A 17685-nucleotide genomic window follows, 5' to 3' on the forward strand; every position below is an offset into this window, starting at 1 on the left:
GAAGAACCTAAATAAAATAAAATTCGGAAATGTTGGGACTGTATTGACGAATTTCATAATTTTATTGATTATCTTTAGGACCTTAACGCTTATTAATATTAGTCTCTTGCTCTACCCAAAATGATTACATAGTATACATTTTTGACATAATCAACAATTCAATTTTATTTCCCACGAGATACTGTATTTTTTTTCCATATTCGCATGTAAGAGATTGGGATTTCCCTTGATAATAGAAATGTCCAATAATTTTATATAACCAAGAAAATAACCTATTCTAACCTTTCTAACCCAACTAAAAAGGAAGAACAATCTCGAAAGTGAGATGAAAGGATAAAGAAGAGAGATACGAGGGAGGTTGATGCCAGGCGGGAAGACGAGTGCCAAGTGACGGGGAACAGACTGGTTTGGGAGTGTCTTGTTTGTGGCCACCTCTTGACTTAGTGATAATTAATTCCTTTCAGTTGGGAACGGGTTCCCCAAATGAAATCACCTCCCGTTATACGTAATTAATATAAAAACTAAATCATGCAGCTCGAAGGACAAGTTTAGAAGTTAATTTTCTTATTGTTGTATTATTATTCCTTAGCTTGGTGGGGTCCGGTGGGGAAGGGGGGGAGGGGGGGAGCAGGCGAGTGGTTGAAGCGAAGGACCAATCACGGACTCTCTGACTCGCGGACCAATCAGAGTCCTGGGGAGCAAAGTTCGGCCAGCTGCGAACAGCGACTGCCCCCCCCCCCACACACACACACACATATCCACACACAGTCTGATTGGCCTGATAGCACATGTTTCAGTTCCTTTGTAGGTAAATATTAAAATGTGTTATATGCAGCAGAGAGAGAGAGAGAGAGAGAGAGAGAGAGAGAGAGAGAGAGAGAGAGAGAGAGAGAGAGAGAGAGAGAGAGAGAAAGCGGGATGAATGACGCTTATAAACACCCTCTCGAGAATATTTCAGCCGAGGAGAATCCTGCGGCGTCCCTCGGGTGGTCGTAGAATGTGTGTGCCCTTGAGATCCTTTCGGTGCCCTTGTCGCTGCCTTCAGATGGATGACTGGTGTGGTGCCCGGCCTCCTCAGCCCCTTGTTTTTTTTTTCTTATTCTAATCAAGGGTACAGTACGAAGAGGAAGTGGGTTATAGTGGTGAAGGTGCAGGTGTCAGTTTCCTCTTCCTTCCCTTTTCTCTTTGCTCCTAATATTTGCCCTCTTCATTCTCTTCCTCTCGCTTTTCCCCGTCTTCCTTCTCCTTTTTTCTCCTCCTTTCCTTCTTCCTTCCCTCCTCAATCCCTGCCTTATTTTTTGTCATCTCTCTTCTATTTTCTTCACCGAACCCTTATCTTCATTCTTATACCTAAGCTCCTCCTTCTCCTCCTCCTCCTCGTCGTCCTCCTCCTCCTCGTCGTCCTCCTCCTCCTCCTACTCCTCCTCCTCCTCCTTGTTTAAGCATCCTGAGCCCAGCCATGTGCCATTTTTTGGATTTCTTGTTTTCTTCCGTCCTCTACCTTTTTTCTTGTGCTTTCCCTTTTAATCGTATTTTTGTCATTCATGATTTCTGTCTTGCGTATTGTATATTTCCATCTTTGTTTCGGCTCCAGTAATTGATTCCTTGCTCTCATGCTCTTGATCGTTTGTGACTTTTTTTCTTCACCCATTTTTGAGTCTAACCTTATTTTCATTTTCTGTCCATGTAATTCTGTCTCTTCAATTCTTCTTTTATTATCTCTTCCTCTTACTACTACTTCTTTATATAAAAATTTCCCTCTCGTATTCTCTTTTCATTTATTTGATGTGTTTTCTTTCACGGAGCTAAGCATTTGTTTATGTATGTTCGTGTGTAGTTTTTGTATGTATGTGTGTGTGTTTGCACATGCATGCATAAGAATGCGACCTCTTTGATCATGAATAAAGCTTGCCTAACCTTGGCCAATAGAAACGACGGGAAAGGGAATACAAATGGAGGAGGAATGAAAACAACAATAACAAGAGTAAGAATGATCAAAGAAAGAGAAAGAATATAATGGAGGAGGAGGAATGAAAACAACAATAACAAGAGTAAGAATGATCAAAGAAAGAGGAAGAATATAATGGAGGAGGAGGAAGAAAGCAAGAAAATTAAGAAGAAAAAAATAACAAAAAGAAATAGATGGAAAAGAAGAAAAAATAAAAGAAACAAAGCAAAAGGAGGAGGAGGAGGAGGAGGAGGAGGAATTGAAACATAACTAATAAGAGTAAGAACAAATAAAAAAAGGAAAAATATAAAGAGGAAGAAAGGAGGAGGAGGAGAATGAGAAAAAGTCAGTGTTTTCAAATAAGTTCCTTCATGTTCCTTCCTTTGCTGGAGGCCGCCTATTCACCGTACTTTCCTCCCGTCATATTCGTGTCCCTTCCCCTCCCATCTTTCCTTCCCTTCCCCTCAACGACGCCAGTTCCGCTCCTTCGTTCGATGTGATTCATATTTTCCCTTCACCTCACCCACACATTGCTCCTTATTCATATTTACCTCCTAGTCCCAGGAGGAAGAGTAATAGCGGGAGGAGGAGGAGGAGGAGAAAGAAGAAAAAGAGAAGGAGGAGGAACAGTGGATACAAATAATTATGAGATAGATGAAAAGAAGACCATGAGGAACGGGAAATGGAGAACGTGGGGTAGGGGGAATGCGAAAGGTTAAGGATGAGGAGGAGAAAAAAAAGGAAGCGGATGGAAATGAACGAGAAAATATAGAGGGGGAGAAGGGTAGGTGGAGGTTTAAGACAGGTATGAGGGGGGGGAAGTTAGGTAAAGGATGAAATGAAGGAGAGGGGAGGAGGAGCAGCGAGGGGGATAAAGAAGAGAGATACAGAAGGAAAAGTGAATAATCTGGGGAAAAGGAAGAAGATCAACGAGAGAAAAAACGGGGGAGGAGGCTCAGGAGGGGTAGGTGGAGAAACAAGCCAAGTGGGAGGGGTAAAGCGGAGAGAAGAGGGGAGGAGGGGGGGACAGGGGGAGATGCTCTGAAGGAATCCCAATGTTCAATCACAATGGACTGCCTCAATCCCCTGCTGACCAAACCACGATTTCCTGCTGACTTGACTAACGAAAGATTTGCTTAGCTGGCTGTCTGCTTCCCTCAAACTCCCTTCCCTCCTCCCACTTGCTGCTTCCTTCCTTCCTTCCTCCCTTCTACTAGATTATCTCCCCTCCTTCCTTCTCTTCTTTTTTATTGATTATCTCCTTTCCTTCCTTCCTTCCTCTTGCAATTTCAGTTTCTTTTATTTCCTTTCGCTTTTCATTCCATTATTAATCTCCCTTCTCCCTTCATCGCTTTCCTTTTCCATATATCTTCCTTTTCTTTCGATGTTCTGTCCACCCTTCCTTCCTTTTCCTCGTTCTTTCTCTCCATTCATTCCTTTCTTTCACACCTTCCTTACTATCTATTCTCCTCACTAACTCCTTTCTATCCAATATTCCTTCATTTCTTTATTCATTCATTCAATCCTTAATTCGTTCTTCCCTCCTTTATTTTTTCTTCCTTCCTCCATTCGCTTCTTCCATGTATGTTTTATTTTCTTCCTCCTGATTTAGTTTACGAATTCCTCTCCTCCTTCTCTTCCTCCTTGCAATAGACTACATTTTTTCCTCAATGATATGCACTGCAAAATTGATCTTCCCTACTTTTTCAGTTTCCTCCCATTTCTCGTATCATGGTTTGCATATTCGTCAACCTTGCTTCTTTCATCATGATCCTGTATAATCATCTGTTCTTCCTTCTTTACTCCTTTCCATTCTTTCTTCTTTACTCACTTTCTTCCTTTCTCCCGTCCTTTTTCTGGTCTCTTCCCGTCCGTCTTTTGTCCTCCATTTATAAGATTAATTCCATTCACGGGACTTATACCTTTCTTCCCTTCCATCACCAGCAATGTTTTTTTCCGAGCTTCCTTGTTCCTCCGTCTCCCATCTCCACAATCATGGCTTGCATATCTGATGCTCTTTTATTTAACCTTTCTTGCTTCTTTCATCTGCCTTCCTTCTTTATTTTTTTCCTCGTGCTTAATAAGAAAGATTCCGTCCGTCTCCGTCCTTTTCATTCGTTTTCATCTCTGTTTTTATTTCCACATCCGCCTTCCTTCCTCTCTCTTCCCACCTCCATCGTTATTCTTTCCCTCCGTGTCTCCCGTTCATCAATATATGCAGTGGCTCCTTGTTTTGTCAGCGAAGACCAAGGACTGTAAGCTTCCACCTCGTTCCCTCGATTCCCTCAAACCCCGGGACGTATGGAGAGGAAGGGAGCGAGGCCTCAACGTTGAAGAAGAAGAGGAGCGGGAAGATGAGAAGAAAAACAAAGAGAATAAGGGACGCAGAGACGGAGAAAGAGAAACAATGGTTGGCGGAGAAACGAAGCGGCTAAGAATTGCAAGAAAGCGAAGCGGAGAGAGAGAGAGAGAGAGCGCTTGCGTGCGTGGGTGCGTGCACGCAAGCGCGAGTGTGTGTGTGTGTGTGTGTGTGTGTGTGTGTGTGTGTGAATGAAACGAACGAGGCTGGAAACCACTCACCTGCACACACACACACATGCTCCGCATTCTGACACTGTATTTAAATAAATGTTCCCGTTATGAACTTGTTTTCACAGTAGATTGTCGTGCTGCGAGATCCCATGCATTTTCGTGAATATATATTGAAATACGCGGATGTGTGTACTTTGTCTGGGGCACCGTTCAGCCCGGCCACTGCTGCCTCACCGGATGTCCCACGCGTGTCGCCATTCAGTTGTCGTTCAGCCCGGCCACTGCTGCCTCACCGGATGTCCCACGCGTGTCGCCATTCAGTTGTCGTTCAGCCCGGCCACTGCTGCCTCACCGGATGTCCCACGCGTGTCGCCATTCAGTTGTCGTTCAGCCCGGCCACTGCTGCCTCACCGGATGTCCCACGCGTGTCGCCATTCAGTTGTCGTTCAGCCCGGCCACTGCTGCGTCACGTCGTACAGAAAAGGGATTATTCATGAATAGTTTCGAGATTCCAGCAGTATATTTCCACGCTAATTATTAAACGGTTCATCTTTCAGAAGTTATCTCAATATAACTCATCAAACTGGGCTATATATGTCGGGTGACTCATATCCCTTTGTCTCTTCTCTTTAGTCTGTTTGCGTTCTTTCGTCTGTATCGTATTTCCAACTATGTTTGATTTTCTGTTTATTTGCCAGTATTAGTCTGTAAATGTATGACTCTCTCTCTCTCTCTCTCTCTCTCTCTCTCTCTCTCTCTCTCTCTCTCTCTCTCTCTCTCTCTCTCTCTCTCTCAGCCTCCCCTCACCTTCAATTATTCCCCTCGTTTCCCCTTGTCTCGTATTACTTCACCCCGCGATGTCTTGCTTCCATTTGCATATGTTCACTTCCCCTCGCCTACCATTTTTCTTGTAACCTCACATTACTTTTCAGCATCTCGTTAACTCTCTTCTTCCCTCTTCTCCCTCTCCCTCTCCTTCTCTCTAGCTCTCTTTACTTTCAATGGGATCTTTCACCTTTCGACAGCGCCTTCATTTTAAGCACAAATTTCACTTATCATCCAAAGTAGTTTTCGGTCCCACTCTGCCGACACTAATTTCGTGTCTCCCTTGCTTCCTTCCGTATTGCTCTCCCTCCCACCTACCACCTCCTCCACCACCTCCTTATCCTCCTCCTCTTCTTCCCCGGCTTTATGGCCACACTCGGAATTGACGTGAGGGCCCGATGTTCTCGGTGGACCGCCTGTCATTACCGCCTACAATAATTCGTTGCTGCTCGTTCTAACACCCCCTCCTTCCCCTCCTCTTCCTCCTCCTCCTCCTCCTCCTCTTGTCTTCCTCTCCCTCATTATCTTCCCTTCTGTTCCTTATCCGCCACTACCTCCTCCTCCTCCTCCTCCTCCTCCTGTTGCTCAGGTTTAAAGTTATTAACACGTTTGCTTCGTCGGGAACTCTCTTGAACAAACCTCCTGCCTTAAGTGTGTGTGTGTGTGTGTGTGTGTGTGTGTGTGTGTGTGTGTGTGTGTGTGTGCGTAATTATGCTCGAACCGTGTTTGTTAAAACCGTGTAATTAAAACTCACTTGTGCTGGTGGCGCGGAGTGTCATAAAGGTTATATCCAATATCACTCAGTGAATAGTATATTTCTATTTTGTATTCGTGTGTGTGTGTGTGTGTGTGTGTGTGTGTGTGTGTGTGTGTGTGTGTGTGTGTGTGTGTGTGTGTGTGTGTGTTCACGCTTGCTTGCGATTGCATTAAGTATACGCATAAAAAGTGTTTCGCAGCTGGCATCCGATGGTGTCGTAATGATCGGTACGACTCGTGACGTCCCGGAAAGGTTGACATGCGTGCCTTCTTAACGAATGTAAACGACGAAATATCGGTTGCAGGCTGTCTACGGCAGCTCACCTCATGACTGCAGTACTACAGCGGTGTCACCCTCCCCGCTGTAGAAATGTAATAGGAACCATCGTCTGAACATATAATTCACTTTTTTTCCGCCATTGCTTGACCATGTCCTGGATGCATGATTGCCAGCCAGTATGTTCTCCGGACGAGCTTGGGGCTCAGATATTTAGGTAGTACTCCCGGGAATCGAACCCAGGGTGTCTTGTGAGGCGAGCGTGCTTGCCACTGCACTATAAGGATCCATAGTGCCGTGTGTGTGTGTGTGTGTGTGTGTGTGTGTTATATAGGTAGATATAGATAGATAGATAGAAACACACACACACACACACACACACACACACACACACACACACACACACACACACACATTCCTCTATTTCTAATTAGTGAACACACAACAAAATGTCTGCACTGTTCACTTCTGCGCCGTTTTACCATTGGCATGGATTTGTTTTACATATTCTTGTAAACGCTTACATCCTGGTGTTCCTGCATCCGGCAGTTTTATGCGTTTTATTCGATAATCCTTTCACGAGAACAGGAACAAAGAAGTCGACACGTTTTGTTTTGTACCCTTGATTATGAAAAAAATAATTTGAGATGTAGATTTGTAATGATTTTTTTTTCATAAGTGACTAAAAGACTGCTTAATGTGTTGCTTATATAATTCTATCACGTATATGTATTCCTTTTCTTTCAGGATCTGATTTTTTTTTATTTATTTGCATTGTTGTTTATCGTCATGATCGGTGCGCCACATCATCTTGAACCTCTCTTTCCTGTCCCAGCTTCGACAACCGGCCGGGCCGCCTGCAGGCCGCCGAGGAACGCCACTTGGTCAAGAGTCGCCTGCTGCAGGGCCGCGCCACCTTCCGGCCGGGCCACCTGCCGGCGCTGCACATCAAGCCGGTGGGGAGCAGCGACCAGGCCAACTATACCTGCAGGGTAGACTTCCGTATAGGTGAGCCCCTGGTGTGTGTTTGTGTGTGTGTGTGTGTGTGTGTGTGTGTGTGTGTGTGTGTGTGTTTGGTTATGTATATACGTGCGAGTGTGTGTGTGTGTGTGTGTGTGTGTGAGTTCACCTCACACCATGTGTTCTCCGCCAGCCACGTCGCGGCGCACACACCTGAGTCTTCACGTGGTGGTGCCGCCGGAGCCGCCCGTCCTGAGGGTCGGGGGTCAACGGGCGACGGACGGGGTGCTGGGGCCGCTGCTGGAGGGCGGCGCCCTGGAGATCACCTGCAGCGTGGCGGGCGGCGACCCTCCGCCATTCGTCGTGTGGAGGCGGGACGGGGAGGTGAGTCACAAGGGGTCAGGGGTGAGGGGACGATGAGACGGTGTTTCCTCTCCCTAGCGACACAGACCCTTCCTACCCTGCAGTTTTATTATCCAGGTGATGCTTAAGGAGGTGTTATTCCCCTCATTATCCCCACGGGGATAAAAGTGAAACTATAATAGTTACTAGAGTTAGTTTAATGCCCCAAAACTTCCGCGGTCCGTTTTATATCCGCGCCGCCCCCGCCGTCAGCACCGGCGTCGCCAAAACTTCCGCCAATACCCGTCTCGCAACCCCTCTCTTTATGCAGTAAAAATAAGCCTGTTTAGCCATAATCTCAGTCATGGAGGCCGCCGCCACCACCTCGCGGGATTAGACTTATGAGCGGCGGGAGCCCGTTGGCCGTGAGGTCCACGAGCCTTCTTTCCTCTCCCTTTTCTCGCTGTAAATTGTTTGGTTGCGTTACTGCTGAGCTACTGCACATTGCCGCCCCCTGGTATGCGTCTGAAAGAGGTCGATAAGACGGGATGGAGGCGAGGTGCTGGGATTTACAGAATTTCAAGATTGCAGCTTTAAAGTGGGGAGCAGGGAAAACATTGCAGTCGAGAGTGTCGTTCAGGCACAAAAATGTGTCCCAGTGTGGCGTTTGAGGCTGAATATTCTCATGAAGGATTTCCCAATGGCCTCAACGGGACACCAACAAGCTTAATCTCGTGTGGTTGTGAAAGTGCACCAACGTAAAAAAAAAAAAAGAGAAAAAAATACATGGATACTGTTGAGATAAACTGCGGGGAAGTACTTCATTGAATGAGACTAGTGCGCTAGGAATTACACACACACACACACATACACACACACACACACACACACACACACACACACACACACATGTGGGTGTGTGGCATGTGAGGTCCTGGCATTACCAAGAGATCGACTAAATGAGCACTTGCTCTGTCAGGAGAGTACCTGCTGGCGATTACGAGTCCAACTCACGATCAGGCCGTGGTGAATTACACACACACACACACACACACACACACACACACACACACACACACACACTCGCGCGCGCGGAGTTCCGTTGTGCAATTGTTAGTGTGCTCGCCTCATAACAGATAGATACTGAGTTCGATTCCTGGGTTGAGTGGAGACGGATTGGCAGTTTCCTTTAATACCTGCAACGTAGCCGCCAAGACCAAGCAATGCATGGGTACCAGGTGTCAGTCGTTGGTTGTTCAAAGGCTTAAGTGAGTGTTTCAGTGATAGTTTCTGCATTTTTTTTTTTTTTATTGTTTACAGAATTAGAAGGTAGCAAACTATATTTAACGTTTTCAAAGGATAATTTGAGTGACCTGCCTCTCCTTCCTACTATACAAATATTGTGTATCTGGGATTTCTTTCCATTTGTTTTTAATAATTTAAATATGTTCATCATGTCATTATTTCTTACCTGAAAAATTGAGTGCAGTTATTTCAGTCATACAAATAGCTCTGGTCTGTCCATAGCTTTTCTTTTCTGGTTGTAGAAATATCATAACGCCCCTATTAATAACGTGAAATATGTTAATGTATTATTAAAGCTCTTATTTGCCGTAAAATAGATTCATTGTGACAATGACCTACTTCCTTATCTTAGCGTAGATTCAGATGTCCTTAACACCCTTCCACTCCATAAGCAGATGCATTGTACCCTTTACCCAATATATATTTTTTTAGTTATCCACTTCCGAATACTAATGCAACACTCAGATTCTTCATATAACCTAGCTCGTTACGGTTACAAACTCAAGATTCAGCACTGTGCTCTTTAGCGCCTCGGGATTACATATCATTTATTATATTCAATTCAGATATATTCATAACACGCCTCAATGATTTGAAAATAAATTCAGTTTGTCCTGAATACTCTTCTTTACTCCCCTTCCTTACCCTTCCTTACCCTGTCTTGCGTCCCTGGAAGTCTGACTGTCATTTCAGCCATTTCTTACAGCAGAGTCTGAGGATGACATCCTCCAGCTGCCTTCTTAATCTTATTGGTAGAACCCGAGTTACCTGACCCTACCTTACCGGCCCTGCCATAGTCCAACACCCCTGCCACCGAGAGATTGGAAAAATGTTAATCCAGAGGCAGTAGGGGGTGAGGTCACAGCCCTTGAAGTCAGAGTATCTCTGGATCATAAATATGTTTAATTATGGATGCATTCATCTCATTAGTGTAATCTGAGTCACCTGACCTTAGCTTACCAACCCAATTCTTGACATCCTTGTCACAGGCAGGTCGGAAATCTAGACTGGAATACGAGTTGGCTTAAAATAATAATTAAAAGTAGCATAACTGCATGTGCGAAATTATTTATGTTAATAAAAGCTCAAAACTTGACACGTTTCCAAAAATTGTGATAAAAATATGTTAAATAATTCCGTATGCTATAAATAATGCAAAAGCCAGTAAAAATCCAAAACTGTGTCAAATTTAGCAAAATTATGTTGAATATGGTAAGTTTACTTGTGTGGAAATTTGTTAGGAATTGGGATCCTGAGATCCGGAGTGCTGAACGCCGAGCCAGGAGTGTTTGGTGCCACTGTACATCTGTTCTAACGCGTCTTCCTCGTCATGATCCAAAAGACACAAGGTCGGGCCACGCACACGTCGCCGTGCTGCCTGAGTGCCTCAGTCCGCCCGGCCTTAGCATGTAGCATGAGGCCAAGAGTCTGATGGTGTATTCAGGCGACCCTTCCACCTAGCCTCCACCCAGGGTCCCCTAACACATATGACCCAGCCTGATCTTTGTGACCTGCAAGGTGATACGGGCATTCCTCAGTATTCTAAGAAGTTATAGTGCTCTATTGGGCCACTGGTACGAAAGGGTAAGAAAAAATTCATACTTGAGAAAATGTTTTATCCGAATATATTATCATACGTTTGCCACCCTTTAATGAGGACCGCGTTGCACTTTCGTACCACCCCGTACCGTTCAGTGTTCCCTGATTAGCCTTAAATTATTCACGACAAATAATTTTCTCCGCAGTGTCCTTTAGTTTTAAGCTTAGGGGGTCATCCTTATACACCGTTCTGGTAGAGGGAAACTATACTTTCTTGTTGTACCTCACAAACCCTTCAAAATTGACGGATGGAATTTTCATTCATGTTACTCATTGTCTTTACAACCTCTGTACTATTTTTCACATGTAGCAACACTGCAAAATTAAGCATTCTGATAATTAGTTTACTTTCGTGTTAATTCGGTTCAAGAGTAAATTATTATAATTTGTCATTAGTCCAGGCGACGAGTAAAAGGAATAGTATAACAGGCAAAGCGAAGGTATGAAGAAAATATTTCCGACAACTGTAAACTTAATCCGATTTTTGTTTCAATTACAAAAACACCAAAAAAGGAGATAAGAAGTGGGACTGGACCCTTAACTGACCGCGACAGTGGGTTAGTAACTGAAAGCTAGCGCATTGCGAACTTGAACAATTACTTTTCCTCGGTATCCAACACTGACAGTCTTACTGCCACTACCACCAACATCAGCGACGACAATAGTAGTACTGATAGTCCCATCCTATCTTCCCCAACTTTGCAATAAATATAGGTGAGGTTCTTAATGCTCTTTAATCCCTTAAAACGAATAAAAGTCTAGGACCAAACAATATACATCCCATACTATTTAAAGAAACAAAAAGCGAAATATTTTCTTCTCTCACAACGACATATAATATGTCCTTGCGACTAGGCATCATCCCTTCGGATTGGAAAATGAATAACGTAACACCGATTTTTAAGAAAGGAGACAAAACGTACAGGGTAATTACAGCCCCATTAGTCTAACTTCAGTAGTAGGTAAGCAACTGGAGAGCATATTTAGAGACAAAATTATGAGTGGCCTTGAAAGCCACTCATTAATTAATTGAGGACTCACAACATGGCTTTCGTAACGAGGTCCTGCTTATCGAAACTACTGACCATTTATAAAGACCTCAGTTTATGACGTCACCACATCACTGGAAGTAATATATCTTGACTAATAAAAAGATTTCGATAAAGTACCACACTATAAACTGCTTTTTAAAAGTAAGCAACTATATATTGAAGGTAAAGTACATCAGTGGATCGGTAATTGGTTGAGAAACAGACAAAAAATAGTTGTGATTGATGGAGTTAGCTCAGAGTATGGGCCTGTCTCTAGAGGGGTCCCTCAGGGCTCAGTTATTGGCCAAGTACTTTTTTATAATTTGTTTCAACAATGTTGACGATGGACTCAATAATCTCACTATAAATAGTATTAAATTAGGTGACGGCACAGAGATTGATAATTCGGTCCTCTCAGACGAAGACAGACAAAGCCTCCAAGAAGATTTTTATAACATTTCAGCTTTGTTTGATATATGGGAGATGCCCTTTAATTTAGATAAGTGCCAGCTTTTTTCTTAAAGTTGGAACATAAAATAAGAGATTCGATTACGAAATGCGTGGCGTGAAACTCAAAAGCGTCGAGTGTGTCAAGGACCTGAGTGTCAAAATCGTGTCAAACATCAAATTCTCACAACACTGCATTTGCGCAGCAAATAAAGCGAATATAATACTGTGCTTCATTAAGAGAAACTTCTCATTCGAGAATATAGATATAATACTTCCACTGAACAATAGTTTAGTCTGAACCTACTTGGAATATGCAGTACAGTTTTGGTCTCCCCACCATGCGAAGGTCATTGCTAAATTAGGCGTTCAACGTCACAGCAAACCTTAAAATGAAAGGCTCTGATCTCCTAATTTGTTCTTTCTTGAGTAACGTCACCTCCGAGGAAAACTGATCGAATGTTTCAAAATACTCAGTGGTTCTACGAATGTGGACATATCCAAATTGTTTATGATCGATGACACGTTTCGAACGAGAAATAATTGCACAAAACTGTAGCGCGAGAATGAAATCAGTTATCTCCTTCAGTGGTTCAGTGCAAAACGATTAATTCATTTAAAAACAACTCAGCCGCCACTTCCTTCAACTTAATATTTACTAAATTAGAAATGCAAAGTTTTTGTGGCAGTTGATTTAATGTAATTTTACTTGTTTAAGTGCAGACCACCTAGTCTGGACCATTGGGTCTCTGTGGTCTGAATATATATGTAAATATATGTAAATCATGTTTGGTTAATTTATCGTTAAAGACAAGATTAACGTAAACCTAGACTACTGAAATCTCTTTCTTTTTTAAATTGAAAATCAGTTGTCTGTTCGTGAGTCTCTTCCCTTCCTTCCAACACCTTGGCAGTGCTTTTACGAAACCTCCAACTCCCCGCGTCCCACAGGTCCTGCACACAACGTTGGAGTCCGTCAAACACCCTGACAGTGTCTTTACGTGGTCTTGCTCTCCCCGCGTCCCACAGGTCCTGGATGCCACGTCGGAGTCGCGGTCCCCGGCACTCACGATTAACCGGCTCAGCATCCTGCGGCTCACGCGAGACTACCACAACGCCAGACTCACCTGCCTCGCCTCCAACAATAACCTCACCAGCCCCACCAGTGCCTCCGTCACCGTCAAAATGAACCGTAAGTACCTGGGGGGGGGGGGGGGGGGTGCGGGGGGGGTAGGAGGGCGCACGTCACTGCCAATATGAATCGTAAGTATTTTTTGTTGGTGGACTCAGTAGTGTTTCTTAGGGGTAAGGGGGTGAGCCTGTATCAAGAAAACGAGGATAAAATACGATGTGAATACATATGTCTGTGTATGTGAGAGACGGTCGGTGGGAGGGTGTGTGAAGGTGTGTGTGTCAATGAAAGAATAAACGTGTGTGTATGTGAGAGGAGGTCGGTGGGAGGGTGTGTGAACGTGTGCGTGTCAATGAAAGAATAAACGTGTGTGTATGTGAGAGGAGGTCGGTGGGAGGGTGTGTGAAGGTGTGTGTGTCAATGAAAGAATAAACGTGTGTGTATGTGAGAGGAGGTCGGTGGGAGGGTGTGTGAAGGTGTGTGTGTCAATGAAAGAATAAACGTTTGTGTATGTGTGTGGGGGACGTACGGGTGTTGATGCCGCCTGACGTGTGGGATTGAGTGTGGGTGTGTGTGCACCTGCATTAAATGAACGAGCGACCAAATGAACGAGCGACCAAATGAACGAAATGAACGAACGAGAGAGAGAGAGAGAGAGAAAGAGAGAGAGAGAGAGAGAGAGAGAGAGAGAGAGAGAGAGAGAGAGAGAGAGAGAGAGAGAGAGAGAGAGAGAGAGAAGTGAGTACCTGTGCTTATTTGTATCTGGTGACCAGCCTTTGGTAGGACGAGGATCACGACCAAAAAAATATTATAAATAAAAAAAATTAAGTGAGTAATTCAGAAGCATTTCCTAGGAAGAAGATGGAATGAATAATGAAGAATGAGTTAGTGGCATGCCTCTTTTAGTGAAAAAAACCCTCCATTAGTATAGTCAACACCAGAACTGAGAAACAGGTACCGACAAAATTAAAAACTATGGTAATATAAAATAACGTTTGGGTTAGTGTGTGTGTGTGTGTGTGTAGTCTCCACCAATATTTATTTTGTTGGCATCACAGAATGTGATAGCAGCTGCCCCGGCCTTTCCGTAGGCTGCTATGACGTGCATCTCCTAGGATAGTATATATCTGCACGTGTGTGTGTGTGTGTGTGTGTGTGTGTGTGTGTGTGTGTGTGTGTGTGTGTGTGTGTGTGTGTGTGTGTGTGCGAAATGCGGCAAGGGGTGTGGGCTACAGTCCGAGTGGAATTATACAGGGACAGCATCACGTCTGGCGTTTTACACTCGAAGTTCCTCGCTATGAACCCGAACATAGTGTCGGCTTTGTTATATGCTTTTTTACAGTGCTTCGCGTGTTTAAGGTCACTGCTGATAGTGTCTCCAAGATCCGTTTCTTCCTGCATCGCCTGCAGAGGTTTCCCATTCATGATGTATGTGTGGTTACTATTTCTGGACCCAATGTGCATGACTTTGGATTTGTTAACATTAAAGGACATTTGCCATTTTTCCGACCATTCGATAATGTGATTGAGGTCTTGATAATTGCAACAATAATAAAATAATAGGAGTACCATTAATATTACTGCTACTACTACAACTACTGCTTCTACAACTATTACTACCACTACTAATACTCCTCCTCCTCCTCCTCCTACTACTACTACCACTACTACCAATATGTACTATTACTACTACTACTACTACTACTACTACTACTACTACTACTACTACTACTACTATTAATATTAATATTACTACTACTACTACTACTACTACTACTACTACTACTACTAGGCCTACTACTACTTTTTTTTTTTTTTTTTTTTTTAGAGACGGGCCTCCATCCATTAGAGTTGCGTTGTGAGCGGTATCTTTTCTCATATTCTTTCACAAAGCAATTCATTGGCCCCACCCCGCCAATGACTGTGGCCGACAACCATCTTTATTCAGTATTACAAACCTTACTAAACATATTATTCATAAGCTAACAGAGCTTGTGGTTGATACGACTATCAACCACCCTCGCCTCAAAGTCCAGGTCGGCAATGTGGGTGGTTTTGGGTGCAGGTGACCTGGTTCCTCTCAGACAGACCAAGGCTGACCTCAGGAGAGAGAAGGACAGCCTGGATCTCATCCAGGCGACCACACTGCTTCTTGGCGAGGTGTTCGCCTTGCAGAGGGAGCAGCATGGGTTCCACAGTCACGTCGTGACAGACTTCTTTCAGCATTTGAGCTGTTACGTCTCTCACTTCATCATGTCTCATGCAGACGAAACCTCCTCTCTTGGATGTCATGGCATGATTTTGGTTGAAGGATGAGCCACAGTTACACCTGTTTGGGAGCCCATCCACTGGCCAGCCATACCTGAGGGCAAGGGCAAGCCTTTTGCCCTGATAGGTAGTGTGCTTAGCCAGTTTGAAGAGTTTGATGTTTGATGTTGTTGAATGCATTAGCAGCGTCCACCATCAACACCGCCTCGCATTCTGGGTCTTTGAACATTTTCCTGACGGCGTGAATGGCAGCTTCACACCCAGCCTGCTGACCCGCACACAGTTAGAGGTTTCACACCGCCTTCCTCACGTCGTCCTTCACCATCTCCATGACAGCCTTGCCTATGATCCTCCTGAGCACCTCCCCCATCCCGATGGGGCGACAGCCTGTTTTTTTTTATCCAGCGAGATGAGCCGGCAGGCCATCAAAGGCTCGAGGTGTTGACAGTTTTCTGACGCCAATTTTTTTGCTAGGGCGGCCATTGCACCGCGAAGATCCACAGCTGGATTACCAAAGATGTTCTTACTGAGGAGGTGTTTCCACCCCTTGGCATCCAGGCCTTATGGTCCAGCCGCTCCCTGCGTGTGAAGGGCGTGCTTCCAGATCACGTCACCGCTGATATGGTCGAAGACAACTCGATGCGGTGGGGTGTAGTCCCCAAGGATCTTCATATCTGGGTGTGCAGGTCTAGCATATGGATGCTTGTCCTTAAGGATCTGGCGTGTCTCTTCCGTCATGGGAAGGACTCTCGCTACCTCATCTTCTAGTGATAGTGACCTATTTGCCATGGCCACTTACTCTACTACTACTACTTTTTTTTTTTTTCTATATGGGCCTCCATCTAATAGAGTTGCGTTGTGAGCGGTATATTGTCTCATATCCTTTCACAAAGCAATTCATTGGCCCCACCCCGCCAATGACTGTGGCCGACAACCATCTTTATTTAATATTACAAACTTTACTAAACATTTTATTTTTAAGCTAACAGAGCTTGTGGTTGATACGACTATCAACCACCGTCGCCTCAAAGTCCACGTCAGCAATGCGGGTGGTTTTGGGTGCAGGTGACCTGGTTCCTCTCAGGCAGACCAAGGCTGACCTCAGGAGGGAGAAGGACAGCCTGCATCTCATCCAGGCGACCACACTGCTTCTTGGCTGTTGTTTCTAATCCGCCAGTGTTTCGGCGACTCTTGCGTAGAAGCTCTGCGCCCTTGGTCCCATCCCTCCTGCCGTCGTGAATACTACCGGGGTGAAGGAGCCCTGGTCCACATTCTGTATTCTTTCTTCATATGCTCTGTTCTTCTCTTGTTCGTTTCTTCTGTGGGCTGCATCAAGGGTCAGGTCTCTGTGGCAATGGGCCATGGGATCAAAGATCCTTATGTCAAAATATGCCCTTTGTCCACGAGTCCAAAACCCTCTGGCGCTAACATCCACTCGTGCTTCGTTCGGAACATTAGCGGTGCGTCTGGCGAGGTGTTCGCCTTGCAGAGGGAGCAGCATGGGTTCCACAGTCACGTCGTGGCAGACTTCTTTCAGCATCTGAGCTGTTACGTCTCTTACTTCATCATGTTTCATGCAGACGAAACCTCCTCTCTTGCATGTCATGGCATGATTTTGGTTGAAGGGTGAGCCACAGTTACACATGTTTGGGAGCCCATCCACTAGCCAGCCATACCTGAGGGCAAGGGCATCAGTAAATTCTTTTTTGTTTAGGTTGAAGCCTTTTACCCTGATAGGTAGTGTGGTTAGCCAGTTTGAAGCGCTCACTTCCTGTGCAATATGTTCGTGTCTCCGCCTCCACCTCTGCTTTTTGTCGTCGTCGTCGTTGTAGCCCTCCTCCTCCTCCTTCTTTTCCTCCTCCTCCTCCTCCTCCTCTTCTCGTTGTTCCTATGATTTTTTCTTTCACCTTATTCTCGTCTTCATTCCTACAGATATACGCATTGATTTTCACTCCTTCCTTCCGTCCCTCTTATGTTATTATAAGGAAGGAGGCAGAAAAATAATGAATAGATCGGATCCTTAACCCCTTCCCCTCCGTTCTTTCATCCTCTCCCAGGCCAACACAGCGAATTTTCTTTTCTCCTTCAACTCAATTTGAACTTTGGCGCTCGCCGACAGTACTTCCGTCTCACTCCCCCAGCGAGACACTCCACTGCCGCTGCTTTCCCGCCAAAACTTGTATAGTTATGGGGAGAGACTAGCGCGATGTGCAGGCCGAAAGATTCTACTGCTAACACAGAAGTAGGTGGAGGTAGTGAGGCC

The 17685-nt window shown here is 44.8% G+C and overlaps 1 protein-coding gene across 1 annotated transcript in view; it reads left to right on the plus strand.

Annotated features, from left to right (window-relative positions):
* Nucleotides 1-17685, plus strand: part of LOC126992516 (nephrin-like) — a 142017-nt gene that overhangs the window by 14535 nt on the left and 109797 nt on the right. The window contains exons 2-4 of the mRNA XM_050851270.1: nucleotides 7174-7346; nucleotides 7492-7682; nucleotides 13052-13214. Coding sequence (XP_050707227.1) covers nucleotides 7174-7346; nucleotides 7492-7682; nucleotides 13052-13214 — 527 coding nt within the window. The remainder of the gene's footprint in view (nucleotides 1-7173; nucleotides 7347-7491; nucleotides 7683-13051; nucleotides 13215-17685) is intronic.

The sequence above is a fragment of the Eriocheir sinensis genome, chromosome 7 (genome assembly GCF_024679095.1).
Source record: "Eriocheir sinensis breed Jianghai 21 chromosome 7, ASM2467909v1, whole genome shotgun sequence".
In the NCBI taxonomy this organism is placed as follows: Eukaryota; Metazoa; Arthropoda; class Malacostraca; order Decapoda; family Varunidae; genus Eriocheir; species Eriocheir sinensis.